The sequence below is a fragment of the Hippopotamus amphibius genome, chromosome 12 (genome assembly GCF_030028045.1).
Source record: "Hippopotamus amphibius kiboko isolate mHipAmp2 chromosome 12, mHipAmp2.hap2, whole genome shotgun sequence".
NCBI lineage: Eukaryota > Metazoa > Chordata > Mammalia > Artiodactyla > Hippopotamidae > Hippopotamus > Hippopotamus amphibius.
Window position 1 is genome coordinate 61,858,931 of NC_080197.1, and position 27,508 is coordinate 61,886,438.

A 27,508-nucleotide genomic window follows, 5' to 3' on the forward strand; every position below is an offset into this window, starting at 1 on the left:
GTCCTGTGATGCTTTTAGGAAGATTTTAAGAAATATATAGTTTATCCAGTTTTGGGATTTTTTTCCTGTTTTAGGTAGGAGGGAATTAGCCTTCATCAGCAGTTCTCAAAGTGTGGTACCTAGACCAATAACATCACCATCTTTGGGGGACCATATAGAAATGCAAATTCTCAGGTCACATGCCAGACCTATTGAATCAGCAACTTGGGGATGGTAACAAGCCCTCCAGGTGGTTTTGACACAAGGCAGTTTGAGAACTTTTGGCCTAAATATCCTGGCTTGCCAGTTTGGGGATCTTTTCTTCATCTTCACAGCTACCTTCTTTAGTCCAGGCTTTCATGGTCTCTTACCTAAATAACCTCTTGTCTACCATCCTCACATCAATTCCCTTACCTTTACTCCGCTCTCTCTGTAGCAGTATAAATGATGTCCTAAAATAATCATTGGCTCATGTTACTACTTAGAACCTATCTGGGGGTTACCATCGCTGGTAGAATAAAATTAAAGCCCTCTCCATGACCCATAAGCCCCTAACATGCTCATGCCCATTCTTAACTGCACCCTCATCTGTGCTGCCCTCACCCTTGCTCACTTCACTTGAGCTACAATAGTTTCCTTTTGTTTCTTCTTATATGCCAGTTCCATTTCATCATTGTCTTTCTCCAGTGCTCCCAATTCCATCATGTTTTTAAGATCTCAGTTCAGGTGTCATCTCTGCTGTGAGGCCTTATGTCTAGTTATTCTCACTTTATTTACCTGGTTGATTTTCTGCACACACCTGATTCTTAAGCATTATCTGTGGTTGCCTTGTTTCTTTGTTTATTCCTACACCTACCCTCCCCCCCCCTCCGCCCCCCACTGGAATATAATCATGAACAGGGCCTTTGTGTTTTATTCATTGACCAGTGCTCACCAGGGCCTGGCACTTGGTGGATACTCAAGTAAGTTTTGTATTCTTTTAATGAGTAAGTTTTTTCTTCTACTGTCCATCCATTATATAACAGGGAGTTATGAAACCTAAGATTCAAAATTATATTCTCTAGTGATTTTGGTCAATATTTATTTCATTGCTAGAGATTTTGAAATTTTTTCCTTTTTGTTTATTGAAATAGGACTTTTAGCAAAAGTGTATACAGTGAAAAAAATAGCAGAAAAGATTATTGATAAAACTTAATAAGCCCGTTTGAAACAAGTAAATATTTCATCAAGCATGCTTTTAGAAAGTTTTAAAAAATTGAATATTTCTTAAGATGGAACCAAGAATACACTCCACTGACTAAATTATTTTCCTTGACAGGTTGTGTCGCTTAAAAAAGAAGGCACAAGCAGAAGCAAATGCCACAGCTATCAGTAATCTGTTGCCATTTATGGAGTATGAAGTGCATACTCAGCTAATGAATAAACTAAAACTCAAAGGAATGAACGCTTTGTTTGGACTGAGGATTCAGATCACCGTGGGTGAAAACATGTTGATGGGCTTAGCGGTAAGTTTTGGTGTTTTGGTTTTATTTTGTGATTCCTGTAGTTGTAGATTCTGTTTTATGTGATTCAAAGAGTCTTTTAAAAAGATGTAGCTAAAGAACTGGCATTAACACTTTTAAGGGTTAGGGATATTATAGGAAGTAAAAAAAATCCAGTGACAGGCTTTCAGATATTTTTATATTTATTCATAAATTTATTATTTGAAATTAAATTAATAAACTGTTATATAAATTTATTTATATTTATGTTATTATTATATTTTTGTATTCTGATCATAATCTCTATAGTCAGATTTCTAAGAATTACCATGTATAGCTTGTTTTGTAAGTTGGCCACCAGTGTCTGGACTTTATTATTGTTTATACATGGCCCAAACAGGGTTTCTCCTTCTTGACACTATTGACATTTGAAATGAGCTGGATAACTCTTTTATGTGGCACTGTCTTGTTCATTGTAGGATGTTTAGCAGCATCCCTGGCTTCTGTCCACTAGATGCTAATAGCTCCTCCACAGTGTGACAACCAAAACTGTCCCCATACGTTACCAGATGTCCTCTGGGGGACAAAATCACTCCTTGGGGGGACGACCACTGTGCTAAAAGAATCTTTAGTTTTAGTGGAGAAAATCAGTACACATGAGACATGTGCAGCAGTGGTCAGCAGTAGAATGTGCAATAAACTGTGTTTCTGAAGTGCCAATAAATTGTGAGGCAGTGAAAAGCTGTTTATCGCAGCCTCATGTTCACCTTGGCTTATTATAAAATATTAGTTCTGACTAGAAAGTTATCAGTGGGCAACGTGAGAACTGCTTTTTTAAAGTAGCCTGAGACCCAGAGATCTAGATACCTGCAAAATGTTTATGGAAATTCTCTCATATTCTAGACACTTTGCCAGCCAGAATTTTTGTCTATGCTACCAGTACTTTTCAAATTGGAATTCTCTGTCATCTTTCTGAAACATGCATAGAAATTTATGGAACTTGGATTCTTTTTCTCAGTATGCATTTGTAGATAAAATGCTAAATTGTTTCCTGCTTCATCTGTTCTTTCTATAAGAGCAAATACACAGTTCTGTATATAGGGAATGATTGTGTGATGGTGATTAATTAGGAAATCTCACTATTTTAACAGGAGAAATTTGTAGTGACTAATACAAATAATCTGATTCATATTAAAATATTTGATGTTTAGATTAACTTGGGGAAAAATGTGTTAATTATAATTCACCCATCTAAAAACTTATGCTTAGCGAGGGCATAACATAAATGTGTGGTTGGACTGCATACAGAGCTGTAGTTATTGGTGGGTGTCTTGGGAAGTTAGAGTTTGGTTCAGATTCAAAAGTTTAAAGAACACTGTGCCAGTTGTAGCAAACACTTCTGATGGTTGAGCCCCAAGGGAACTAATAGTTTGTGACCCTGGTATAATTCTTCAGTGCCTGCCTCAGATACTGCCTTTTCTGATTCTTACTAATCTTTTCTTCTTGATCACTAGTGACACTCATAACTGTTTGAGATTTTGATCTTTGTGCTGCTCATGCACCTAAATCTCAAGGTCCCAAGAGTAGTTTCCCTGATAGCTCATCTCCGATGAGTGTCTCCTCGGTGTCTGCCACTGCATTGCTCCAGAAGGAACATAGTATTATCTCTGCAGGAGGAGAAAACAGATGCCATGATAATCGGTTGAGACTTGTCCAAAGTGATATGGTTACATGTACCGGAACTTAACTTCAAACACAGGCCTGTCTAGTTCCACAGTTTGTGTTCTCAGCATTCTGGGCTGTTGCCTCATTAGTGATGCAGTTAAGAAAGTGTTAGAGATGGTGCACTAAGGCTTCATATGGTGCAGAGGACATCTGAGCTTGAGCATCAGAGACTGGGTGGTGGGTGCAGTCATGGACACATGAACAACCCAGGGGAAAGAGCTTCTGGGGATCAGTTTCATCTACTGCACAGACGTCATCATAGAGCACCATACCCTTTCTAGGATGGACTTTTACAAAATTGGCAATTGTTTAACATTAACAGCAACTCTAACAATTCAAAATACTCAGATATCCAGAGTTAAAAGAATTGTCTTCTCTTTTCTCCATCCCACTCTCTTGATGTTAACAATTTGATATTTGTACTTCTATACATTTTTTTTGCTTTGCTTTTCTTACAGAAGCATATTTAAACATAAATGCACATAGGGGTGTGTGTGTGTGTAAGTGTGTTTTGTTTTGTATTTCCTCTAATAGTTTTTCAGTACTAATGGCATGTGGTACTATTACAGAATCAGAATTTAGTAGCTATTTAATTAAACATTTAAAATAAATCTGTATTAAGTTTTCTCTCTTCGTGATTATGGAGGCAGATGGTATAGTGGAAAGTGCTTGATTTTTGGAGTCGGAAACAGATTCAAATCTCTTCCCTACATTTGACAGTGTGACCTTGAGTAAGTTTCTTATATCCTTTCTGAACTCAGTTTCGTTACTTGCTTTGCCTGTTTCCCTTTTACTTTTGCCACTTTAAAAGTAAGCTTCATTTATGAAAAATTTACTTTTCAGCAACTTTCAATCATAATTTTATAAGCTGTTTTTTCAGTGTAGTTTATTTTTTACAACCATAAGGAAAAACTTTGAAGTCCAGTTGGGTATGCAGTGAAAAGTAAATCATCCTTTCCCTGCTGTCCCTGACTTACCCAGAGTTCTCGCCGGAAGTAACCAGCCCCTCTTACCGGTTCTGTTTTTCTGTGCCCTTCCACATGTCCAAACACTGGTGCTAATTATCTTTTTCCTCCAGGACATGGACCACATCCCTGAATATGAAAACTTAAGGACTGTTATTCTTTAGATATTTTTTCTGATTATCTCCCCCCCTTTTTTTTTACAGTCAGCCACAGGTGTGTATTTAGCAGCTTTACCAACACCTGGAGGTATTCAGATTGCGGGGAAGACACCTAATGACGGCTCATACGAGCAGCATATATCGCATATGCAGAAGAAGATAAATGACACGATTGCTAAGAATAAAGAGTTGTATGAAATCAATCCTCCGGTAAGTGAAGTAAATCTCCATTATGAATACGTAAGTTATTGTTTAGATATTAGCATATTTTTAGTTTCTCTTTAAGATTTTTCCTCCCACTGTCTAGATTTGCTCTCCTCATTACTCATTCTCTCACCTCCCTTTACGTCCACACTCAAATGCCTTATTTTTTAAGGAGGCCCAACTCTGCCCACGCTACTTAAAAGATTGTAACTCTCCCGTCAGTTTTTGGTACTTCCTATCCTCCTCCTGTGCTCTGTTGTTTTCTCTTTCTCTTATCTCTGTGTTTCTCTGTGTGTGAAATATGTTTGTGATTTTTGTCTATGGCTTGATACTTCCAGTAGAATGAGGCCTCATCAGGGCTGTCTTCCTAATAGCTAGACCAGTTCCTCCTAGTAGAAGCCTCCTGATCAATACTTGTTGAATGACTAAATAAATGGCTTAAAATGTTCTTTTTTAGTAAAAAGAAAGATTGCTTATCTATGGTAAAAATGTTCAAGAATACAGAGTTTTTTCCTTTCTCGTTTTGTAGTCACTGTAATAGGCAGCCTGTCAGATTTATCTAGGGCAGGTTAATGTGGAGGGCAAGTAAGATAAATGGATGTGAAGGTGCTGTAGAGGTAGCTTTGTTATGAAACTGTGTGGTGGCAGTCTTATGTAAGGTATGCCCTAGCAATGAACATTGAAAACATTTTTGAAAAACCTTTTTAAAAATAATTTCCTTTTTTTTTAAAGATAGTTCTGTTACACCAACAAGGCTATGTCTTACATTTGTGCTCACATACCCACATTCTCTCGCTGTTCCTTGTGGCCAGCAGATATTTAGAACCTCTAGTGAGCTGTGATCTTTGCTATAAAATAGGTAAAACCACTGGCCTCAAAAAGATCATTATTGTAACTATCAAAGTTAGTTAGCTTAATAAGTTGCGTAGCAAATTCATGCATAATATATATTATGTGTACATACACATACATAGATGCATATATCATATTCTACATTTTACTGTGTGGGGCTTTGAAAAATTACCACTGCATAAGATATAAAAGATTAGACTCTTATTTGGGTACATAAATCTTTAATTCTTTATGCGTTATTAGGACTTTTAAATGTTGAGGAGAAAGCATCTTCTAGGGAGGGTGGGGGGGACTCGAGGGGGGGGGAGTCGGGGAAGGGAGGGAATGCGGGGATATGTGTGTAGGAACAGATGATTGAACCTGGTGTACCCCCCCATAAATAAATAAATAAATAAATAAATAAATAAATAGAAAGCATCTTCTGAACTGGAAGGACTGCTAGTTCCCTATAATTCAATAATTGTAGTGTCCTCGTTGTGCACTAGATGTCAGTGTTGCCTTGCTGTGTCTGTGACAGTTTCTGGATTAGTGTATCAAAGTTGCTATTAACAATGAAAGGAAATAGCCATGTACTCTATAAAAGGTTAATTAGTCGTAAAGGTTATAATTAAATATGGACAATAAATACATTTTACAGACTCCCCCTCCCCCCCCACACTGGTAGTTTTCAATTAATATAAACATTTAAAACCAGACTGAAGCATACAAATATCAAATCATTATGGTGAACACCTGAAACTAATATATTACATGTCAATTGTACATCAATTTAAAAAAAAAAGACTGCAGTTAAAAAAAAACACTCAAAACAGAAAAAGACAGTCACATGATATAAAGCAGCTATATTTCTTTTAGGAGATATCTGAAGAGATTATAGGATCCCCCATTCCAGAACCTAGACAACGCTCAAGACTTTTGAGATCTCAGTCAGAAAGCTCTGATGAAGTTACAGAACTGGACCTTTCACATGGGAAAAAAGATGCATTTGTTTTGGAGGTAATATTGCATTGGACTAATTTTCGGAAGATAAGATATATATTTTTACAATCAGATCCTAAATTGGTGTGATTTTTTTAATCATTACAACTGTTATAAATATCAAAAGAATGTTTTATTATAGAAATTACAACAAACTTGAGAATATTAGAACTTGGTAATATATCTTTTGTTTAACATGAAAGACATACAATAATGCAGATGGTTTTAGAAAAATTAATGATTGGGTTGAAATAAAATTAAAATATTAAACTTTTGGAGCTATTTTTGTAAACTTGGATTAATTTAAATAAGAAGGTTCTATTCTTTCACTTACTATAATTATTAACCTGCTTTATGTGTTATAACGTGTTACTATAATTATAATGTTTTTATATGTAACATAATATAAGCACTGTGAATTCTGAGTGTGGGGTTTTATTACCGAATTCAGAAGATGTAATTGAACTTTCATTGTAAAAATACATTGAGAATGAACTAACTTTCCTGGAGCATAAATGTAGCAGGAAAGGTTTATGGAGCCTCTGCCCTCAGATATCTGCTTCCCATGCCCTCCCCTACTGTAGAAGCTTAGCTTTGAAAGAATAGGTGATCTTCCTTTGATATTGAAGGAAAAGAGAATAAATGAGGATACTTAGAAATGTTTTCTGGTCAGTTGCCAGTTGAGAAAAAAAACCAGATGCCTGGATCTTAGTAAAGCAGGAAGGTGATAGTAGAATTGTATTGGGGTGGGATTGGAGGTTTGAAGAGTCTGGAACAGTGTCCATGAATGTGATCAGGATGTCAGCTGTGGGAGATGCTCAAGGCTTAACTGAGGTGAGAGTGTTACCTTGTAGAAAACTCAAGCTATATGAATTTGTGCCTGTTTCTCATAATTTCTGCAGTCTGAGAATGGAAAAAAAAATGGAGGTGAATAAAAAGTTAAGGGGTAAAAGGTTCCAGGGTACTGTTTAGAGCAGTGCTACTCAAAGTGTCCTGTGATGGTGGCATCTGCACCAGCTGGGAGCTTGTAAGAAATGCAGACTCTGAGTCCCCTACTTCAGACCTAGTAAGTGGAAAATTCAAGGTGGGACCCAGGATTCTGTTTAACAAACCCTCCAGGTGATTTTTAATGTTACTTGAACTTTGATCCAGAGAATTTTTGATATTTCTGATCCAGGGATCATGGCTAAGTAGAGAACAGAAGTGCTTTGAGTGTGGGCAGAAGAAGAGGGCAAAGTGCGGATACAGTTTAGAGAGACGGGGGTTACAGTTGGAGAATGCCTGAGATATGGGTGTGGAATGTTTGGGGGAATACGTCGAGGTGCGGCCATGACTGTGGGTAGCTAAAGCAAAGTAGAAATGGTTTTCAACATCTCAAGGGTATGAATCGGGACTTAAACCCCCAATGTACAGATGAATGTCGATACATGTCCAGTTGGGTATGTTCACTATAATTCACAACAGATTATTGTGATGTAAGAAAAATGGAATTTGGACTTATTCTTTAAGACATGCCTTTAAATTTATCCCCATGTAATTTTATTTTAAAGCAGTCTCATATTTACTCAAAAGACTTTAAAATTGCACTTTATTAATTTAAACAGAGATAATGATTGCTTACTATCTTTGTAAATCTTTTGAAACGTACCCTCATAAAGACTTGAGAAAAGGCTCAATTTTTTTAACTCAGTATACTTTATAATGTAAGATATTTCATTTAGAGGTATTTATAATTATTATTGTGGAAAAATTTACAGATATTAGAAAAATTTTTTCAAATTTTTGCATATCAATGTTTCAGTTCAAATTATTACAGCACTTACTTTATTTTAAAGGCTTTATATTTTAACTTGGGGAAAATGGCCCTTCTTTTCCTTGACTCTTATGTTTTCTCTTTAATAATAAAATTAAAACAATTTTTAAAAATTTGAAACGATTATATATTTACTGCTTATGTGATAGGTTGAATCTTTTCATTTTCAGATTGATGACACGGATGCTATGGAAGATGTACATTCTCTACTCACTGATGTTCCGCCTCCTTCAGGTGAACAGAGAAAAATTACCTTGAGATGAGACTAGTTTTGCATATCGATATTTCAGTTCAAATTATTATAGCACTTAGTTTATTTTAAAGGCTTTATCAGTGTTACCTTCTGTCACGTTCTTTGCTGCTCCAAGACTGAAAACACATGTAATGTCAAAATATTTACATTAGAACTTAAGTGAACTGATTTTTAATCCTTTTATGTTTATACATTACAAAAAAACCCCATGATAATTTATTAACATGGTCTAAAGTTTCCCAGAGGTATAGAGTTGTAGAAAAAAAGAATGAACCGAATCTTAGTTAGAATTTCATGTAATAATTGAAAAATGTTATTCTTTAACGCAAAAATAAATGAAATATTATCATATGTTTTAACTATAATTTATTTTGACAGGCTTTTATAGTTGTAATACAGAAATTATGCCTGGTATAAATAATTGGACATCTGAAATACAGGTAAACCTTTTATTCTTAACTTTAAGCAAATATAGCATATGTGATTTCAGCAAGTTTTTTCTTAGTATATGTTTTCTTTTTTAGTCCTCCTTATTGCAATTAAAATCTTACCTTTTAAAAAAAACCACAGTAGTTATTACTGTTTACTTTCTGTTACAGTATTTAGTTAAAAATAATGAAATGACATGCCATTATATCTCCCCATGTTTAGATGTTCACCTCAGTAAGAGTAATCCGATTAAGCAGCCTTAACCTGACTAATCAAGCCCTCAATAAGAACTTTAATGATCTCTGTGAAAACTTGCTCAAGGTGGGAATCTTCTGACTAATTATACTTTACTTAAAACTCCTAAGGATCATGAAATTAAAAAAGAAAAGTGTTTGTATTGTCTGGAATACCTTACACAGTTGTAGGCCAAATTATTTTTATTTACTTACCAGTCTTAACCTGCCATCAAGTAAAATGCTCAAGTTGTCCTCTCCCTCTTAATATGCCACACTATAAAAGGAATATATTCTAAGTTATTTCATAGCTTTAAACTTAATAAAAATCTGTATTTGTAAATTTAAAAAACCCCTTTTTCTTATTTTTTATGACTTAGAAATATGATTAAACCTTATTGTCTGCTTAGATATTAAAAATGTATTCTTAATGAAAGCATAGCCAAAACAGAAGTGTTTTAATCTTTTCAACTTTATTTGCCATAGTATAATGTGCATTAAAAAATCAGTTTTTATAAATTTTTAAACAAAAAGAATTGATATTACTAATATTTTCTTTTGTGTAGAGCCTGTATTTTAAACTGCGGTCTATGATCCCCTGCTGCCTTTGCCATGTAAATTTTACAGTGTCTCTCCCTGAAGATGAATTAATTCAGGTAACTAAGGTTCAGTCTATTATTAAAGAAGATTTCTAACTTTGATCTGTTTTAATATTATACATTTGCCATAATTAAAGTAAAAGCTGCTTTACTTCAAAATATTTTTTAAACATATTAGTATGAGTCAGACCTTGTCTGTCTGTTTCACTTTTTTGAACTCTATCTGAAGGGGGAATCACGTGTGTTCTAGCATATATACACTAGGAGGTGTGCTTCTGTGCCTCCATCTTTCAGAGAAGGTTTTTGAGCACTTTCTGGAATACCTAGGTTTAGGTATACATGTTGGACTTAGTTGTAGTCTGAATATCTGAGTTTATATGCAGGTCTGGTTGAGAATCTTAACCAGGAAAGGCAAATTAGCCAGTTTGTATAAGTTGTTCCATGGTACCGAAAAAGATTTGTAAGAAGCTTATTTGGGGAATGATTATTTTGCTAATCATATTGTTTTGTGATTCTAGGTTACAGTCACAGCAGTTGCAATAACTTTTGACAAAAATCAGGCTTTACAGACCACAAAAACACATGCTGAGAAGTCATTGCAAAGAGGTAAACCTATGGTAGATGGGAGCATAGTTCATATTTGTCTGTGCCATAGTTCAGTGATAAAATATAGGGGAGAGGTAGAATAAATAAATGACTTGTTTCTTGACAAGATACTGTCACTTTTTCTGTTTTCTTTGTCGAGATAACTGTGTGGATAAGCATATGGCTGACTTGATATTTTTCACACATGAATAGGTGGTTGGCTGCTATTTACATAGAAAATTCTGCTGTTTTTTAGACAGATTATAACATTAGTTCTGCAGTAATTTATTTATTTTTAGCTCTTTTCCTATGACGTTTATTTTTTTAAGCTCTTTATTGGAGTATAATTGCTTTACACTGTTGTGCAACAAAGTGAATCAGCTGTATTTATACACATATCTCCATATCCCCTCCTGCGACTCCTTCCCACCCTCCCTACCACACCCCTCTAAGTCATCACCAATCATCTAGTTGATCTCCCTGTGTTAAGTTCTGCAGTAATTTAGAGGCTCCTATCCTAGGATCTCCAGGGAGGTCCTCAAGGCATCTGAGAACCAACTGATGTAGTAAGCACCATGCATTTTCCTCAGGAAAGATTCCATAGTGTTCAGCAGATTCTCAGAGTTGTTCTTTACCCAGTAAAATTTAGGAAGTACCATTCTTAATATATTCCAAAGAAACACAAAATCTTAGAAACCGTTTGTGTGTTTTGAAAAAAAGGAGAGGGAAATAGTATACTTTCTAAAGTTTAATGACTTACTGGCTAAATAAATATTCGTGATTAATCTAAAATTTTTTAAGTTGAATATATTTTACATGTATAGCGTTGAATTAATGTCAGAGAGATACATTAAATGATTACATGTTTAGTTATTTGTCAAAGAAGATAGATAATAATTGGTTTAAGTATCATAGAACTAGTATAGTACAAAGGGGAGGATAATAATAATTATTAGTGAGTGCTAGTTCTTTGTTAGGCACTGTGCTAAGATTTATACATGTTATCCTTTCTAAATCTCACAACAGTCCCACCAGAGAAGGCAGCAGCCACTTTCAGTGTCTGCAGGTGAAGGGCCCCTATGGGAGAAAGCAAGGAAAAATAACCAGAATAAATCGAGTTGGGGGAAATACATATGTTATCCCAGATTCTTAATTTTTGAGAAATTAATAAGAGATCACTACTAATTAACTTGTGTTTTTCTTGCCTCTCAAGCCTCTACCGATAACGAAGAACTGCTGCAGTTTCCCCTGGAGCTCTGTTCAGAGTCACTTCCTTCTCATCCTTTTCCACCAGCTAAAGGTTGGTTAAGTAGGGGAAGTGCAAGCACAAATACTGGTTTCTAGATCCTTTCACTTGCTTCTTCATTGCAGGTGATCTTAACTCAATTTTGAAATGGAGATTTATTCTTCATTCCCTCATTGTATGTTTCTTCTTGTTCATGTGTCTTTTGAATATCGTGGTTATATCTGAGGAACATTTTTTCAAATGCAAAATAACTGCCCCTTAATTCAATAGCAGTTAAATCTGTTTAGATCTGTACAATCTTTGGAGAAAAGTGGGAGGTGGTTTTTCCATTTCTCTTCTGATTTCAGTGTAATTTTTATTATAAAAATTACAGAATTACTGTACCTTAGCTTGTAGCATTACATATACAATAAATGTAGTTTGTGTTTTTTCCTGAATTTTATATTCTGAGAAATGATGCATTTGTTTATTTAAAACCAAACTGGCTTTTCTAATTTTTCCATTTTACAATACAAGTGACATTATTTTATGGCTTCTACTTGTCAGTTACTTTATCGGATACCAAATTGCTTGTAATACAATATAGTTTTATATTCACATTGCGTATATATCAATAGGGTCTTTACTAAATCAGTGCAATACCTGTCTATGTAGATAAATAGATCTTGTCTCATATTTTGAAGCTGAGAAGATAAGCTACTTTCAGATTCTGAACTTTCTGATATGATAACTGTGGTTCTTTTTCCTTTTTGTCTAAATTAAAATTCTAATTTAGAACTCCATAGAGAATTTCTTGAAAGAATAGAGAGGAAAAATCAAATCCAAAGATAATCTGAGTTCAGATTTATAATTTAAATATAGCTTCCAAACAAAACACAGGACAGTCTAGACTCTAACTTGAACTGACTAGATAGGATTTTTTTTAAACACCTACTTTCTATAGAAACATATTTAACACAGGATTCGTTCCAAACCACTTTTAGGTATCATTTCATTTATCCTTACCCAGCAGAGATGGGGAATGGAAAACCAAAACCAAAAACCCAGTCAGCAGCAATGAAAAGGTTTGATCAATTGCTAATATATAAAAATATTTATTTGTGGATTTGGGGTCCCTATTAGCCCAGTTTTACCATGTTGTTAATAGCTACTGAATTCTGCAGAAGATTAGATTTAAACTCTGTAAATTGGCCTTATCTATGTTGATAACTTACAGTTTCTGCAATAGCTTTCAAAATGTTTTCAAAGGTAATTAGAACTAGTGCTTTTTGTAGTCATTAGTATATTTTGCACAAATGCTACTCTGTGAACTTAAAAATAAGGAAAGAAGAATTTGAGTAGAATAAGTCATAGCTGAACAGTACCTAAAATATTTGCAATTTATTTTAAGGAACATGGAGAGGGGCCGTAGGTGGAGTAATAAAACAAGAGACCTGGGTTTTCTTCTCAGTTCTGCTACTGATAAAGTGTGAGAACTTGGGCCAGGTAACCTCTCATTAAGCCACTTAAGTCTCACTTCCTCATTTGTAAAATGTGAAAGGATTAAGATTCTCTCCAGCCTTTAAAATTCTCTGATTTCTTGAGTTTCTGTAGTTCATGGTTCTTCAGTAATTAACGCTTTGTTCCTATTATGAAAGACATAAAAGCTAAATTATGCCTAAGGTCACACTGAACTTCTGTTAATTTTCCAGATAACTCCAAATCAGTTAAACCAATGATTTTTAAACTCTTTTCCTCCAAACCATAGAGTTTCTTCAGAGATGCCTCATGGCCTTCCAGGAGGCAAGTTCCAGGGGTGGGGAAGTTGCGAAGACACATCTCTGGACCCCCCTTCCTTTGAACTAGAACACCTTCAGTGCACTGCGCTTTATGTATTGGTTTTCTGTATATGATTTTGTTGAAAGAAAGGGTTTCAAAAAGTTTGAAAATCACTGAATCAGATCATGCCGCCTTTATCATCATCACCACCACCACTGTTGGCTTCATGATGATCAATATCACATCTAATACTAATATATATGACTTTTAATACTGAGTGCTTAACTGTAAAACCTATGTGCCTTTCCTTGAATGTCACATTTTAAAATCATCGGTGAACACTAAAAAGTTTATCTGTATTTTTTTTAAAGTTGTGTAAATTGTGGCTTACGTCGCATGCTTATTTACTGTCTTTGCTTCCTCATGTCTTTCCAGAACATGGGCTGTGCTATATATACTAGAAGAAGTTATCTCAGAGTATTTTGGAAAATTTGAGGATAGAATGGGTTTTGAAAAGGTCTGAAAGTGTAATAATAGAGTGTTATGTCATGAATGTAGCAACTGAACGTTGTAACATGAAGGAAGGCTTTGAATAGAGAAGAGAAATGTTTTATTTTCTATAGAATATAGAAAATATTGACTTCTGGGAAAAGTGAAGCTTAGCATTTCAGAGGAAATAGTGGGAGAGAGAAAGGTGAGGGTGAGGAACAAATGCTCAAAAACCTCTATTATCTGCAACCACAAGAGGCTTAAAAGTCAACTGCTAATACTGATAGGTAAATAAATACATAGTTTTTATAGTTTGGTTAGGTCAGTTAGCTAGGCTGATCAAGATTTATCTTTTTTAACTCTGAAAACTGAATACTAATTTATTTTTCATGTTCTTATCACAAATGGGATAATTTATTAAAATTTTTTATTTCCTTTTATGTTGGGAAGAGTAGTTTCAAGAGCTGTACACAGTATGTTTATCAATACTTCCATCTTTTCACTTGTAGATAAACCTTTCCTTATCTTTTTGTGTTATGGAAAATGAGTGACTATTATGTGAAGAAAAGATGCTTCAGTTACATGTTTCCTAATTGACTGGATGGAGTAAGCCTGGGCCTGAATCGTCCATCCATGTTCAATTTTTTCCTTCCATCTTTTGTTATGTTTGGTTTTGTTTCTCAAGGTTGCAAAATAGTTTGATGTGTGTCTCAAATTTGTGGTTGATTTGGTGTTACCTTGTTAGTTATCTTGATTTTTCTGATTTGAAATACTGTGCTGAGTCTAAGTAATTTCTTAAAGGACATTATCATGTGAAGGTCATCAAAATTCTCTGATGAATACTTTGAGGAACAGAGATGATGTGGCATCACCATAAATTACTTTTTTAAAAATATATAGCTGTGTTATAGGAAAAAAGATGACTATAGCAAATTTTTATACCACTTTCATAATATTTTTTTCTCATCATTAATATCTACGTCGCTTTCTGAATATCTGTCACTTCACTCTGAAATGGTTTTTAAGAGACTTTAAAAGTGATATATATTTTTATGAAATGAAAATGAAAAAGATGGAGCAAATTAGTAAAAACAGGGAAATCTGAGTGAATGTAATATGGTTGAAAATTTTTAAAAAATCAGTAAGATATTTCTCATGAACTGTAAACAATCTCTAAATTTTATGCATGTAATTTTGATAAAAGGTTAACATGTTACTTTAGATACACGTCTAAAGACCTGAATCTCGAGATATTAGATACCATATCGTGGGACTTAAGAACTTAGATAAGTCTGTGTGAATCATATACCATTATAAATAGATCTCAATAGGATAATAGTTTTCATTTAAATTCTGAGAGTTTAAGGCTATAAAAGGGTTTAATTAAGTCAGTTTTAGTGTTTATATACTGTTGAGTGAAACTGTATAGAGGAAAAGTTTTTTGTAGTTACCTTGTTTCTGTGTTCATTTTGCTTTATGCTGGGGTGGCATCCTCATGTTCAGTGGCTGGGAGGAGTTCTCTTTCATCGAGCGGTTGCTGACTAATGTGACAAACAGGTCAAATTCTGGATTTCAGTAAAAAAGAAAACAAGATTGCTTACACCCTCAATACACTGTACTCCATAATTAGGTATCCACATTTGAAGCTTTTTTTCTTTATTTTTATGGTAGGCTGTCAGAATTACTTTTTGTTAAACCAAATTTGATTTTAAAAGATAGTTTAATTTTTTAAACTTAAATAACTTGCCTCACATTATTTTAAACTCGTAATTAGAAATGTAAATCTGTAAGAACTACAAAAGTTAGCTTTTCCTTTTTCCTGCCTACTAATGGTTCTGAATTCTTATAGGTATATATAATTCTTTATACTAACCAAAAATGTTTTTATGTATTAATAATTCATTGTGTGTCTGTTTTCTCTCACTCTTATTTTTTTAAGATATGTTTGTTACTATGAACAAATGGTAGCAACTGTAAAAAATGCTAAAGTTCTTCATGTTATTGGTGGCTACAGCAATTAGTGGGGAGTCTTGAAAGGAGAAAAATGCTGAGGGGAAGGAGAATGAGAGGAAAACAGAAACTAAAGAGCAGAAAATGTGAAAACCTCATCCCAGAAGTGGGGAGGAAGGAAAGGGAGAGTTGATGGAGGAGTAGAGATAAGGAATCTTAACTTCTTCAAGGCAGCTCCAGGGCAGTGAAATCCAGAGTCACAGGAAGAGAAAATGGAATTGGGTTATGACCCGAAACAGGGATTATTTGGAAAATAGGATATAAAGGATGGGAGTGAGAGGAAGAGTGAATGATGGAGATTGAAGAAGAAGAACAAGCGGGTTAGGATGTTGTACACCTGGAGTAGGAAGCTTTAATGACCCAAGTGGGGCAGCTAATTGTCCTTTGTCATCTACTGTATGTATTATTATCTATGTATTGTAGTTGAATTTTTTTTTTTTTTTTTACTAGTGGGATATACAGGTCGAAGCAACATGTATCTTTCTCTATACCTTAGTAATTTTTAACTATAAGATGGCAATGTCATTATCAATCCACCAATATTTAAAGACCAATATGGACCAGATTTATACTGAATGTGTATGTACATCATTTGTCTAACTCAGTAATTAAGCTAGGCTTTATAGGACATAGCTAATCAATGCATTATTGATTGATGGAAATGCCGAACAGGACATAAAACCAAATTTTGATCATAATAGGTTAAAGCTAAGAGTGTTTAAATAGGAAAACAAAGCATACAGTTTAGAGTCTCCAGATTGCATATATTTTAATCTGCCAGAGAGTCTTTTCAGAATTTGCAGGAATTTTTTCAATTTTAGTCATTTTCTTAGGGTGACGAAAAGATTATCTCAAATATTTTTTAATTATTTAGGGCAAATAGGATCTGTAAATGTTAATGATAGAAAGTAAATAAGTTGTCAGAAGAGTAGTTAGTGTAAAGGTTTATCATAGCTAACCCATACCTTTGTCATTGGTTACTTAGGAGAACGGAGGCGGCTCAAACCTCGGAAGTGCTGGCGGGTGTATAATTGAGGGAGGAGGAATTCTTGCCACATTTTTTTCCTGTTTTTCATCTATATGCTTATTTCCACTAAGATGCTTTAATCTAAGTTAATCTGCCTCCCTATTCCGCTAAGGCCTGTTAAAAATTGCTCAAGTGTACTAAGAAAATAGTAAATCTGCATGTTCTGTTTGCCTCACTAACTTTCTGGGGTCATTTTTTGAGGGATAGAGGGATTATCAGTTACTGGTGGCTTTTTAGAAAAGCAGAATTGTATTCAGTGGGAAAAGAAATGGGAAGAGAAGTGGGCTGCTGTGTGGCTTGTTGTAGACTCTCTGCAGCTGCAGTGGGGACCTAGCATATGAAGTGTTTGTCCCAAACTCTTCCACAGAGGTGTGCAAATAGCCAGAACTGAGCATCAACTCCTCAACAACGCCCAGGGGACTTTTGTACCCATGAGAATGAAATATGTTGTCTTTCTTTCTTTTGTCTTTTTAGTGTTGGCTTAGAGATTGCATATGGATTTATTCCTTCTTAACCAGAATTACTGCTTTGTCAGTGAGCCAGACGGCTAATATCTGCCGTACCTTCTCTTTTGCAAAGGCTGGGAAGCCAAACTGTAATCAGAAGGAACAGAGTGACCAAGAGTCTGAGGTCATTAGATATTTGAGTGTTCCAACCAGTCCGAGGTGCCGGTGTCCAGCTGCTGCCCAGACCAGCTCCTCTTGGGCCTTTTCTCTGAGAGGAAAAAGTGAGCCTCCTGGCAAGGATGTCAGATGATCCTGCTCTCCTTCAGTGAGATCAGAAGTCTCCTCACTCAGCCTTTCCCTCAGTGTCTCCAGTGTAAAAACTTTGTTCTTTTCAGATTTTAATTCAGACACATTCATATATGAGGGCAGGGAATAAATACCTCCCCCCACTTGTCTCTCCTTTTCTCCACCTTTTGTAAAATTTTAGGGGCAAAGTAGTAAGTGTACTAAGTGTACGTGGTGAAAAATTCAAATCCTACAAAAAAAAAATCACATTGTCCAAAATAAAGTTCCCCTCTCCCTTCATTTTCCTTCCCAAGAGGCAAACACTCTTAACAGCTTATTGTCTGTCTTTGCAGAGATATTCTATTTATCCTTTTTTAAAATACACAGATATTCTACAGATCATTGTATACTTCTGTTTTTTCCACTTGACATATTTAGAGATGGGAGTAGATGCTTTCTACATGTTTAAGCTCTTTTTGTGGGCATTAGCTGTCAAATTATATACAGTTGCTACTAGGGAATTCCATGTTCCCAAGATAGTATGAAGGTATAAAGGATAATTTTAGTAATTTTCATTTTTTCTTTTAGGTTCTTCCCCACCCCATCATCACATTTTAAAAACTTTCACAGTATACCTAATGCCGACTATGTTTTCTATAAGTCTGTACTCACCGAGTCTATACTGCACAGGACACATGAGAGCCCTAGGATCCTCCTGGGATGTATGAGCCTGGGTGAGCTGTTTACTGTCTCAGCTTCTGCACTGGGTCTGTTTCGGTGCTGAGCTGCCCCTAGAAATCTGGAAAGCCTCTGAATGTCAGTTCTGTTCTGGTCTTCTTCCTGTAGGTCCCATCTCCTCCTGGGCTTCCAGTGCCCCTCAGGATCCTAAATCAGGAGGACACGCCCTCTAGAACTACAGTCTGAGGTCATGATGGTCAGGGCACGTCCAGCATGATCCCCTCACAGTCACTTTGTGGACCTCACCTAGTGATCCCTTGTATTGTACAGCTCTGTATTGTAAGAGGAATGCCAGCCACTGCACATTCTCCAGTATTGGCTTGTGGTCGCTTGCCTTAAAAAGGGGGGTGGGGAGGGTGGGCATGGGCACGGGAGATACTTCCATTGCACCCAATTAGCAGAAACATTCTGTAGAAATCTGATTTTTGAGAAGTGTAACTTTGACTAATTTAAGAATATTAGTAAGAGATCAACACATTCAGCACAGACAAAAATATGTTTACTTAGTTTATAATAAAAAAAAAACACCAAAAACTGGCTGACACAAATTAATCTTAGTGGTTTTTATGGGTTATGTCTATCTTGGCAATACTATATTCTCAGTTATGAAAGTCTTTGAAACAAAAATTCAAGTATGCTAGTGTGGGTAGAGCCTGTACATTAGAAATAGATTATGAAGTGTTTTTTTTTTTTTTTTTTTTTTGATAGTACTGTTTGAATTTGTACAATTCCTTAAATATCTATAATAAGAACATAAACTATCAGGAAGAATTCAGGATGCTGCTTTTATGAGCTTACTGGAAAGGGGGTTCTAGTTTGGGATTCCTAGTTATTTCTGTGGAGAACAGTCACCTTTTAGTTCCACAAAGTCTTGGTAGCTCCAGAGGAAGCTGTTGAAAGTGAAGGCTTTGAATGAAGGGGTTGGAGGTAAGGGGGGTGGGTTGGAGGTAAGGGGGGGGTGGGTTGGGCTAGTGTGCGCTTCGTGTTTATCTGTGAGACCTAGGTCATTGCCTTGTCTGTAATCTTTTAATCTTACTGGCTCATCCCCCCACAAACATTTCCTTTGTGTTTCATTTCAAATTTTCTTCCTAGTACATTGACCCTTTTCTCTGTTCAGTTTTCTCACCTTCTGGTTCCATCCCACTAACATTTGTTACTGTATTGATATTTTGTCTCTAGATTCTGAACCTCTCTTTGTGTTATAGTAACAAGTACTCTTTCTTGGCATGGTATTTATTAACTGAGCTAGTTTTCATATATCAGTAGAAACTGCATTTTAAACCTAAGACTTCTGTTTGGTTTGCTGTTATAATGAAGCCATAAAGATTTCCTCCTATTCCTCTGGCTTATAGAGAGTATTAACCAAGAGCAAAGAAGAGATGCTGGCTTGTACTTAGCACCCAAGCTAATGTTGTTCATATTGTCTTATTAGAACACCTGGAGAGTGCAAGTGCTAACTCAGGTATACCAGCTGCACAGAGAGGTGAGTTTGTCTAATTAAGCAAATAGTCACCAAAGGTGAAATTCTAGTGTGGTGGTGCGTAAGCATACAGACATCAGAGAAATGTGCTGGAGGGTGAATAGACACCAAAATGTGGCTTTATTGTAGTTAGAATGTGTCTTACAAAGTAGTAATTAAACTTATACTTACGTTTTTTAGCATTTTAACAGTTTCCTAGTTTCTAAAAATAAGGCTTTAGCTTTTTAACATTATTTTTTAGCTCAGCAGTAGTAAAAGTTTTTTTTTTTAATGAGAACTTGTTAAGCTCACACTTGCCCCTCACCCCATGTTATCAGAAACTTTGTTGCCAAAATCAGACATGGAAATAGAATATTGACAGAAATGACCCTTTGGCTTTCCGGTTTCTACTGGTGGGAAGAAAGTATTTTAATGAAAGATGAGTTAACCAGTGATTTTTTTTTCATGTATTCTTCAGCATTTGTTTCTCTTTTTTATTTTGGATTTCAGGTTAAAAATAGGGCAGGGAATTATGCACAAAGTTCGGATTGTGAATTAAAGTCCTAAATATAGACAGCTAAAACAGTGGGAAATAAAAAGAGTGGGAAATGAAGTTAGAACACAGCATATGACCGTTTCCCTGACCTCTGTTAGACCTGCTTCCATTCCCCCAAGAGACCACAGAGCTGTGACAGCACCAAAGACGCTGAGCCAGCTGATAACTTGGTTTTGGACAAATCAGTGTCTAAAGCTTGACCCTACTGTCTCTGTTAGCTGACTTGAAAAGGACCACTTTTTCCCCTAAGTTACAGTTAAATTACGTCATCGGAAGGAGTGTTATGACGAGTAAGAGACGTCATCCATATTTTTTTCTTTGTTTTTTCTTTTGTTTTCTGTCTGTGTTTTCAGCAACGTCAGTTGATTACAGTTCCTTTGCAGACAGATGCAGCAGCTGGATAGAGCTCATTAAACTGAAAGCTCAGACCATAAGGCGCGGATCAATTAAGACAAGTAGGCGGATGTTTCTACCACATTATGATCTGAGAAGCGTATCCCTGATTTCCCAGTGGTGAAGGCTAGACCTGACTACTCAGTAATAACATTGCCAATCAATCATGTATTGGAGTGTGAAAGCTGCAGACTCTAATGGTCATTTAGCAAAAGCTATTGAAGGGCCTTTAGATTTTTAAATTTTAACTGTAAGATTGTGTTTTTAGTATTTTATTTTTGTGAAGGTATTCTTAAAAGTATATAAATAGATATTATATCATCTAGTGGAAGGAAATGATGAGCTCTCTTACTGAAGAGAGAACACTCTTCCAGGACCCAAGGTACTAGGTAGTATATAGCATTTGTCAGTTTGCTAAGAGCGATATCCAGAGTGATAAAAGAATGAGGTATTTCCAGAGAGAAAGTGGTCAACTCATCTCACTGCTAGACTCAGGATCAGTACCTACACGTTCTATTCTACACTCCATGTGTTTTGGTAGACTTTGAGGTAGATGTATATGAGTGAAGGAGTTTACATTAAAGGGAAGGAACTGTGCTTTTGGAGAACGATCACGAGATACGGAACCAGCCAGATCTGGTTTTGAATCCTAGAATTGCCATTTGAATAGCTGTGTGACCTTGGGCAAGTTATGTGAGTTTTGTGAGCCTCAGTTTCCTCATGTGTAAAATGGGGAGAATAACACCTATGGTGCTGGGTTGTTGTAAGGACTGTATATATACGTCTGTATATACATACACATAGATGTATATATATGTCTGGTTTATAGGAGTTATTTCATAAGTGGTAGCTATTATTTGTTATTTTATGAACAATCAACTTTTAGACAGCCAAGGTCATTTGTTAAATTTTTCAAATTATGAGTTTGATCGGGAAGGTTTGGAAAAGAAACCTACTACAACTAGTTAAGATAAGGTTTATCTACAAGGTGACAATGATGAAGTCGTCTGAAAAAAAAGATGGAAAAAACTGCACTGGGAAATGTAACAACTTTCACACTCTCCTTGTAATAATTTGTTCCTACAGCAGATAATTTTTAATGCTCTACTGCTTTTTCTTTTTCTTCACTTTATAACGATCATTGTGTGTGTAGCTCCACTGCATCAACATTTTCTTTTGCAGGAATGCCATTTTTCTTCCAAAAGAGTCCATTCCAGCATTTCCTCTTATGTTTTTCTTTCTCTCTCTATTTTTAATTGCATGCAGTGCATGATAATTTCTTTTCTTTCGTGACATGGCTTAGCCTCACAGACAGCTGAATGTTGTCACCACTTATTTGGAAACCTTGGGGAATAATCGAGTCACCAGCATATGATACTGATGCTTTCTCTTCTTTCTCCAATTTTAGCTGTGACAGTCGAAAAAGCAAGTCCAATGGGTGAAGGAAATTTCCGGAATCGTTCTGCTCCACCTTGTGCAAATTCCACAGTTGGGGTTGTTAAGATGACACCTCTTTCTTTCATTCCTGGAGCAAAAATAACAAAATATCTTGGGATAATTAACATGTTTTTTATTCGGGAAACCACTTCTCTTCGTGAGGTAACCTTATAGTTGTTATTTCATTGTTTTTGTGAATTTTCTGTGGTTGAAGATATTAGTATCAAAACCAAACATGTTTCAAGTTGGCTGGTTTTTTTTTTTTTTTTACCAGAAGTCTGTCTCTCTCCCTCCCTCTCTTTGTCTCTCTCTCTCTCTCTCTCACACACACACATACACACACCCTTTTTTTCATAACCTGTCTGGATCGGCTCTGGATTAGATTTACCAAATTTCATATAGCAGCTAGTATTGTCATAAGAGTTGTGCTGGGTTTAAACCCACTTGTTATTAGAAACTTCAGATCCTTATCATATGGTAAATAAAACAAATAAACGTATCCATGTTTGGTTAGAGGTTTAAAACAGCCATGAAAGAACAGCTTAGTCTTCTCAGTAGGTATTTGCCTGAGATGTATTTAAATAGCGATTTTTAAGGGTTTACATTTAGAAACAGTAGGGGAACTAGATCACGGATAGACATCTGTGGGGATTGTTTCTGTCATTTAGCTCTGTCGTTTTCTCCCTCTGAAAAAAAAAATGAAGCTGCTTGTTTTCTTCCCCTCTCATCAGTGCATAAATATGTTGTTTGTTCAAGTTCTTACCTCACACTGGGTATCATTAAACTTTAATTTGTTTTTTAAGTAACGGCAGTTATAATCTTTTACTTGATGTGGTCATAGTTAAGAATCAGAGTCATCCTATTATATCTTGCATTACAGAGGAATTTAAATGCAAGAAAAGATTATATTTGTCTTATATTTTGGAGCAGTGCTGCTGAGCAAATTAATATTGTGAATAGGGAAATTTTAAAATTATTTAGGTGTGAAACCCAGTAAACTCTTCAAAATTTACTTTAGTGGTAGTTTGTATTTTTAGAAAGTGTGTTCATTATAAACATGACTTAACTATGCTTTTCCCCCCATTGTTTCACCAGCAGTGTTTCTATACTTTCTTGGAAATAACAGCCTGCTTGCTAATTTTTAATATCATGCTTGTGAAACTCCTGCATCTAGCACAGTGCCTGGTGCAGAGTAAACATAAGATGTTTTTGTGTAAATGAGGGATTGACTTCTGACAGATTAATTAATTAGATAGATGCTTCCTTTAAGATAAATTACTTCTTAAATCATATTCTAATTGTGTTGAGATGGAAAAGAAACTGTCTTGATATTCTCATAAACCTTTTAGTGTAGATTTAAAATACACGACACTTCTAAGTCCATTTAAGTTTGGCAAAGAAATTTGGGTGTGAGAAGCTGGCATACATTGATGAATTAACCTTTTCCAGTTGCTCTTAATAGCACATGGATCTTGTGCTATTGAATCATAAAATTTTATTTCCTAAAGTGCTTTCTCTACTGCTTAAGCAACCAAACCCAAAATGTTGCTTCACAGTAGATTTCCCTTCAACAGAGATTTGTAATATTAACTGTATGGTATAATATCCCAAGTTTATTCATTGCTTGATGGGTTATTTGCTTACAATTATCTAATCTTTTAAAAATTACCCCTCTGTAGTCGCTGTTACTCCGCTATCAGAATTTCTTGATTTCAGATGTGGGAGGAAAACTGATAAAAGTAAAAGAAAAAACTGTCCCAGATGGTGACTGAGTCAGAGGCAGGCTGAAACAACTCACTTAATTCCTTAGTTACAAAGAGAGATACCTGTACAAAACTTTATGTAAGGTCCTGTGAGTTTTCGGAAAGCTGTGACCTGGACAAATGGTTTTTATAACAGTGAATTAAGTTTTGTCCTTAACTTCCAGTTTAAAGTTGGAAATTTCTTCCTAGACTATAAATAACCTATGGTAAAATTTGTGGAAAACATAGGTTGAAAAGCATTTTAAGCTATCAGCTAGTCTTTCGTTTCTGTTTTGTTTTGTTTTTAACACTGAAACAGTTCCCCAAAATACTGGATTTCATTCTCTAACAGATATGTGTGGACCGCTCAGTGCGTGCACATGTTGAAGTAGGTGTTAGCGTATATAGTTGTGAGCACAGCAGATGCAGTCCTTGACCTGATGGGATTTAGTCTAGGGGAACCCGGGTGTGGTGGACAGTAACTAAATAACCATATGATTAATAGATAACTCCTAGTAATGGTAAGTCATATAAGGCAATACAACAGGGGCTGTCAGAGAATATAACGGGAGAACTTAATTTAGATCTGATGGGGAAGGTTTCTCTGAGGAAGTCACATGTAAACCAGGACCTGAAGAAACGAGTAAAAGTTACCCTGGTGGAAAATTGCATGTAGACCCTTCATGTGCAATGACCCTGAGGCAGGAAAAGGTGTCAGACCTTTGAGAAACTGAAAAAGATGAGTGTGAATGGAACATGGTTCATTTTCAAAATAGGAGCTATGGTATGGATAGCAGGGGAGTCTCATTGTTTATATTTACCATCAACTTATTTGAATGATGATGGGAACGATTTGATAGAGGGAGGTGCTGAAGAGGGAGGAACAATTAGAGCTCTTGCTCTGCCATCTTTGCCCTAGCTCTGGGGTCCTAGCTCCTCACGGGCCATCATAGTCTCTGCGCGTCAGTTTCATCATCTGTAAAATGAAGATAGTAATCCCTGTTGTAGACGTGTGCTCAGTAAAGGTTCCTTTATTTGTTCATTCATGCAGCAAATCCCCACTGTGAAGGGAATTAGAATGACCATCCATTGTATTAGGCTCACATAAGATGTTGTAATATATATTCTTCAATGTATTATGTACGTTCGTTTACACACGTATATAGTTTGGTTTTCTTATGCGCTGTTGTTCAGGAAGGAGGAGTCAGCGGGTTTCTCCATGCTTTCATTGCGGAAGTGTTTGCGATGGTGCGGGCGCACGTGGCTGCACTGGGCGGGAATGCCGTTGTCTCCTACATAATGAAGCAGTGTGTCTTCATGGAGAATCCAAATAAAAACCAGGTGAGATGGAATCAGAAACCATTTCCCCCATGGCCTTTTCCCCTCCCACCCTCCTCCGAAAAAGAGAATTGCTCTTCAGAGCTCTTTGATTTTAGAAGCTTAAAACATGTTTTAATTCAGATGTTGGTAACCATGGTCATACAGAGGCGGAGTTCACATCCCCGGTGACTAGTCATGATTCTTAAATTCCTCTGCACTTTTTGCTCCTAAATTAGTCTCCCCCACCTTCTTGGTGGGTCTTTGGGAGCCAGTGATAACTGGGGACAATGAAAAATGCCCTCTGGTTTGGACTGTGATGCTGTCCAGTTCTAGTTGCCCTGCTGGTAAAGAGTACGTCATGATGCGGCCACATGATATATACCTAGTAAGTAATGTAATTCTGTTAATGGAGATGAGGGAGTGTTGCTTAGGCTAAATTTTCAAATAAATTTCTCTTTATCAGTTTTGTTAACATAATAACTCACTTATAATTGTTAAAGATCCCTTTAATAAATTAAATAACTATATTAATGAGTTTTTTGGTTTCCTCTTACCCTTTGCTCATTTTTTTCTCTTGAGTTGTGCACTTTCTCAGCTCTGTGGCACTGCCCCCGGGGTAACACAAGAGGATGAGCCTGCTGTTGAGTTTGTGACCGACCGTGTCCTGTTGTTTTTATAGGCACAGTGTCTTATAAACGTAAGCGGTGATGCGGTGGTCTTTGTTCGTGAATCTGAATTAGAAGTGGTATCAACTCAGCAACCTGCTGCCAGCTGCCAGCCCTCATGTACTGGAGGAGAAGTCACAACCTGAAGTCAGTTAGAAGGAAAGAGCTCAGCTAAATGACGTTCACCTGTCTCCATTGTTTTGTCATTCATCTTACTAGATGTAAAAAACGAGCTTAATTTGAGAGAATTAAGAAAGAATTGACACATTATGAATATATTTAATTGTCTGGGATCACTTGGAGGCATGAGAATTTTCACATCTTGATAGTCTCTTTGCCGGGCCTAGACACACAGGCCCCGGGAGCCTCGACCCCAGGAAGTTCAGATACATTTCTCAGAGGACTGTAGCAAAGATGGAAGCTATTTGTAATTTATGTTGATTTTAATAAAATCATAATTTAAAAAATGAAATGGTCCGATTATCAGGAAATTAGGATAGTTATCCTAGTACAATTTAGAAAAACTAAGCAAGAAATTCACAGGTTGTTAATAAGTAATCTGATTCGAGGAACGTATGGGGAAAAAATAGTTTTCAGAAAACTATGTGGGTTTCTTAAGGTGTTATTCTGATGAGGAATTTGGTAACAACTGAAAGGGAAATGTGCATCTTTGAAAAAGAAGTTAAAATTCTGCAACTTGTATACCTAATGTGTCCTAACTACTGGAAAAGAAAAAGTAATTTATCAGAGCCAGTGTCCTTCCATTGGATGTTTAATGTCTCTAAGGAAGGAGGAAAAAAATTATTATATAACTTCGTTTCTAGCCAAGTTTCAATTTGTGTTTAATTTGTCTGGAAGAGGCTTGGCTTCAACTGGGAAGAAAAGGCCAGTGAATGTTGTTGAAGTAGTTAAAGTATAATTGATCTAGTAGGAACATAAAACTATTTTCTAATAAAGTCATACTGCACTCCTAGCAAGTAAGCAGAGTTTTAGTAATATCTTAGGGATTTTTGATGGTGAGTTAGACTGTATTTGGCATAGAGTTTGGAAATGTAACCTGAATGTAAATACGCTGCAGAATGATGAATGTATAGATAGAAATACATTTTTTGTCAATGCCAAATACCTATTACAAACGAACCTTTAAAAGTACATTCCTCCTTTGCACAATAGAGTTTCTTTGTAAAACTCATCATTTTGCTCTTCCATGATTACAACTGCCCTAAAGATTAGGAGTCATTTCCTTGTTATCACAGGTGTCAATATTTTTCTGTATTTTGTTTATAATTTTATTTTTTAAATAAAAAATTTATAAACTGGAATATTCCTAAATCTCTTTTTTTTGCCTCTTTGCTGTAGTACTGTCAGTGGTTGGAAAGCAGTCTCTGTCTGATCATCTCCATTGCTTTAGTTAACAATCATCTGTTGTGCATCTGTTATATGCAAGGCCCTGTTCTTATTTTGGGGGAAAATATATATGTAACTGTGCTACTCTCATCATCTTTGGTAGGAAACCTACACTATTAAGTAGAGAAGATGTGTGTAGCTTGGGATGAAGGTCGCTGCCCCAAGGAAATGATATTTAAGTTCAGTCTGGAAAAATAGGCAGGTCTCAGGAATTGACTGACTTGTCCATAGGTTTATTTATCCATCCATCCATCCGTGCATCCAATAGCTATTTCG

The 27,508-nt window shown here is 35.8% G+C and overlaps 1 protein-coding gene across 8 annotated transcripts in view; it reads left to right on the forward strand.

Moving 5' to 3' along the window:
• The window catches only part of C2CD5 (C2 calcium dependent domain containing 5), an 82,057-nt gene extending 54,910 nt beyond the window's left edge, over nt 1-27,147 (forward strand). The window contains exons 14-27 of one of the 8 annotated variants that reach the window (XM_057700929.1): nt 1,298-1,484; nt 4,354-4,518; nt 6,220-6,360; nt 8,326-8,389; nt 8,787-8,848; nt 9,060-9,158; nt 9,637-9,726; nt 10,188-10,275; nt 11,468-11,554; nt 19,686-19,736; nt 20,622-20,723; nt 22,070-22,260; nt 25,035-25,181; nt 25,840-27,147. In XM_057700929.1, the coding sequence (XP_057556912.1) occupies nt 1,298-1,484; nt 4,354-4,518; nt 6,220-6,360; nt 8,326-8,389; nt 8,787-8,848; nt 9,060-9,158; nt 9,637-9,726; nt 10,188-10,275; nt 11,468-11,554; nt 19,686-19,736; nt 20,622-20,723; nt 22,070-22,260; nt 25,035-25,181; nt 25,840-25,971 (1,606 nt within the window). In that variant the 3' untranslated portion in view covers nt 25,972-27,147. The remainder of the gene's footprint in view (nt 1-1,297; nt 1,485-4,353; nt 4,519-6,219; nt 6,361-8,325; nt 8,390-8,786; nt 8,849-9,059; nt 9,159-9,636; nt 9,727-10,187; nt 10,276-11,467; nt 11,555-19,685; nt 19,737-20,621; nt 20,724-22,069; nt 22,261-25,034; nt 25,182-25,839) is intronic. The other 7 variants (XM_057700931.1, XM_057700930.1, XM_057700935.1 and 4 more) reach the window with 7 other exon arrangements.
• Nucleotides 27,148-27,508: the final 361 nt, after the last annotated feature.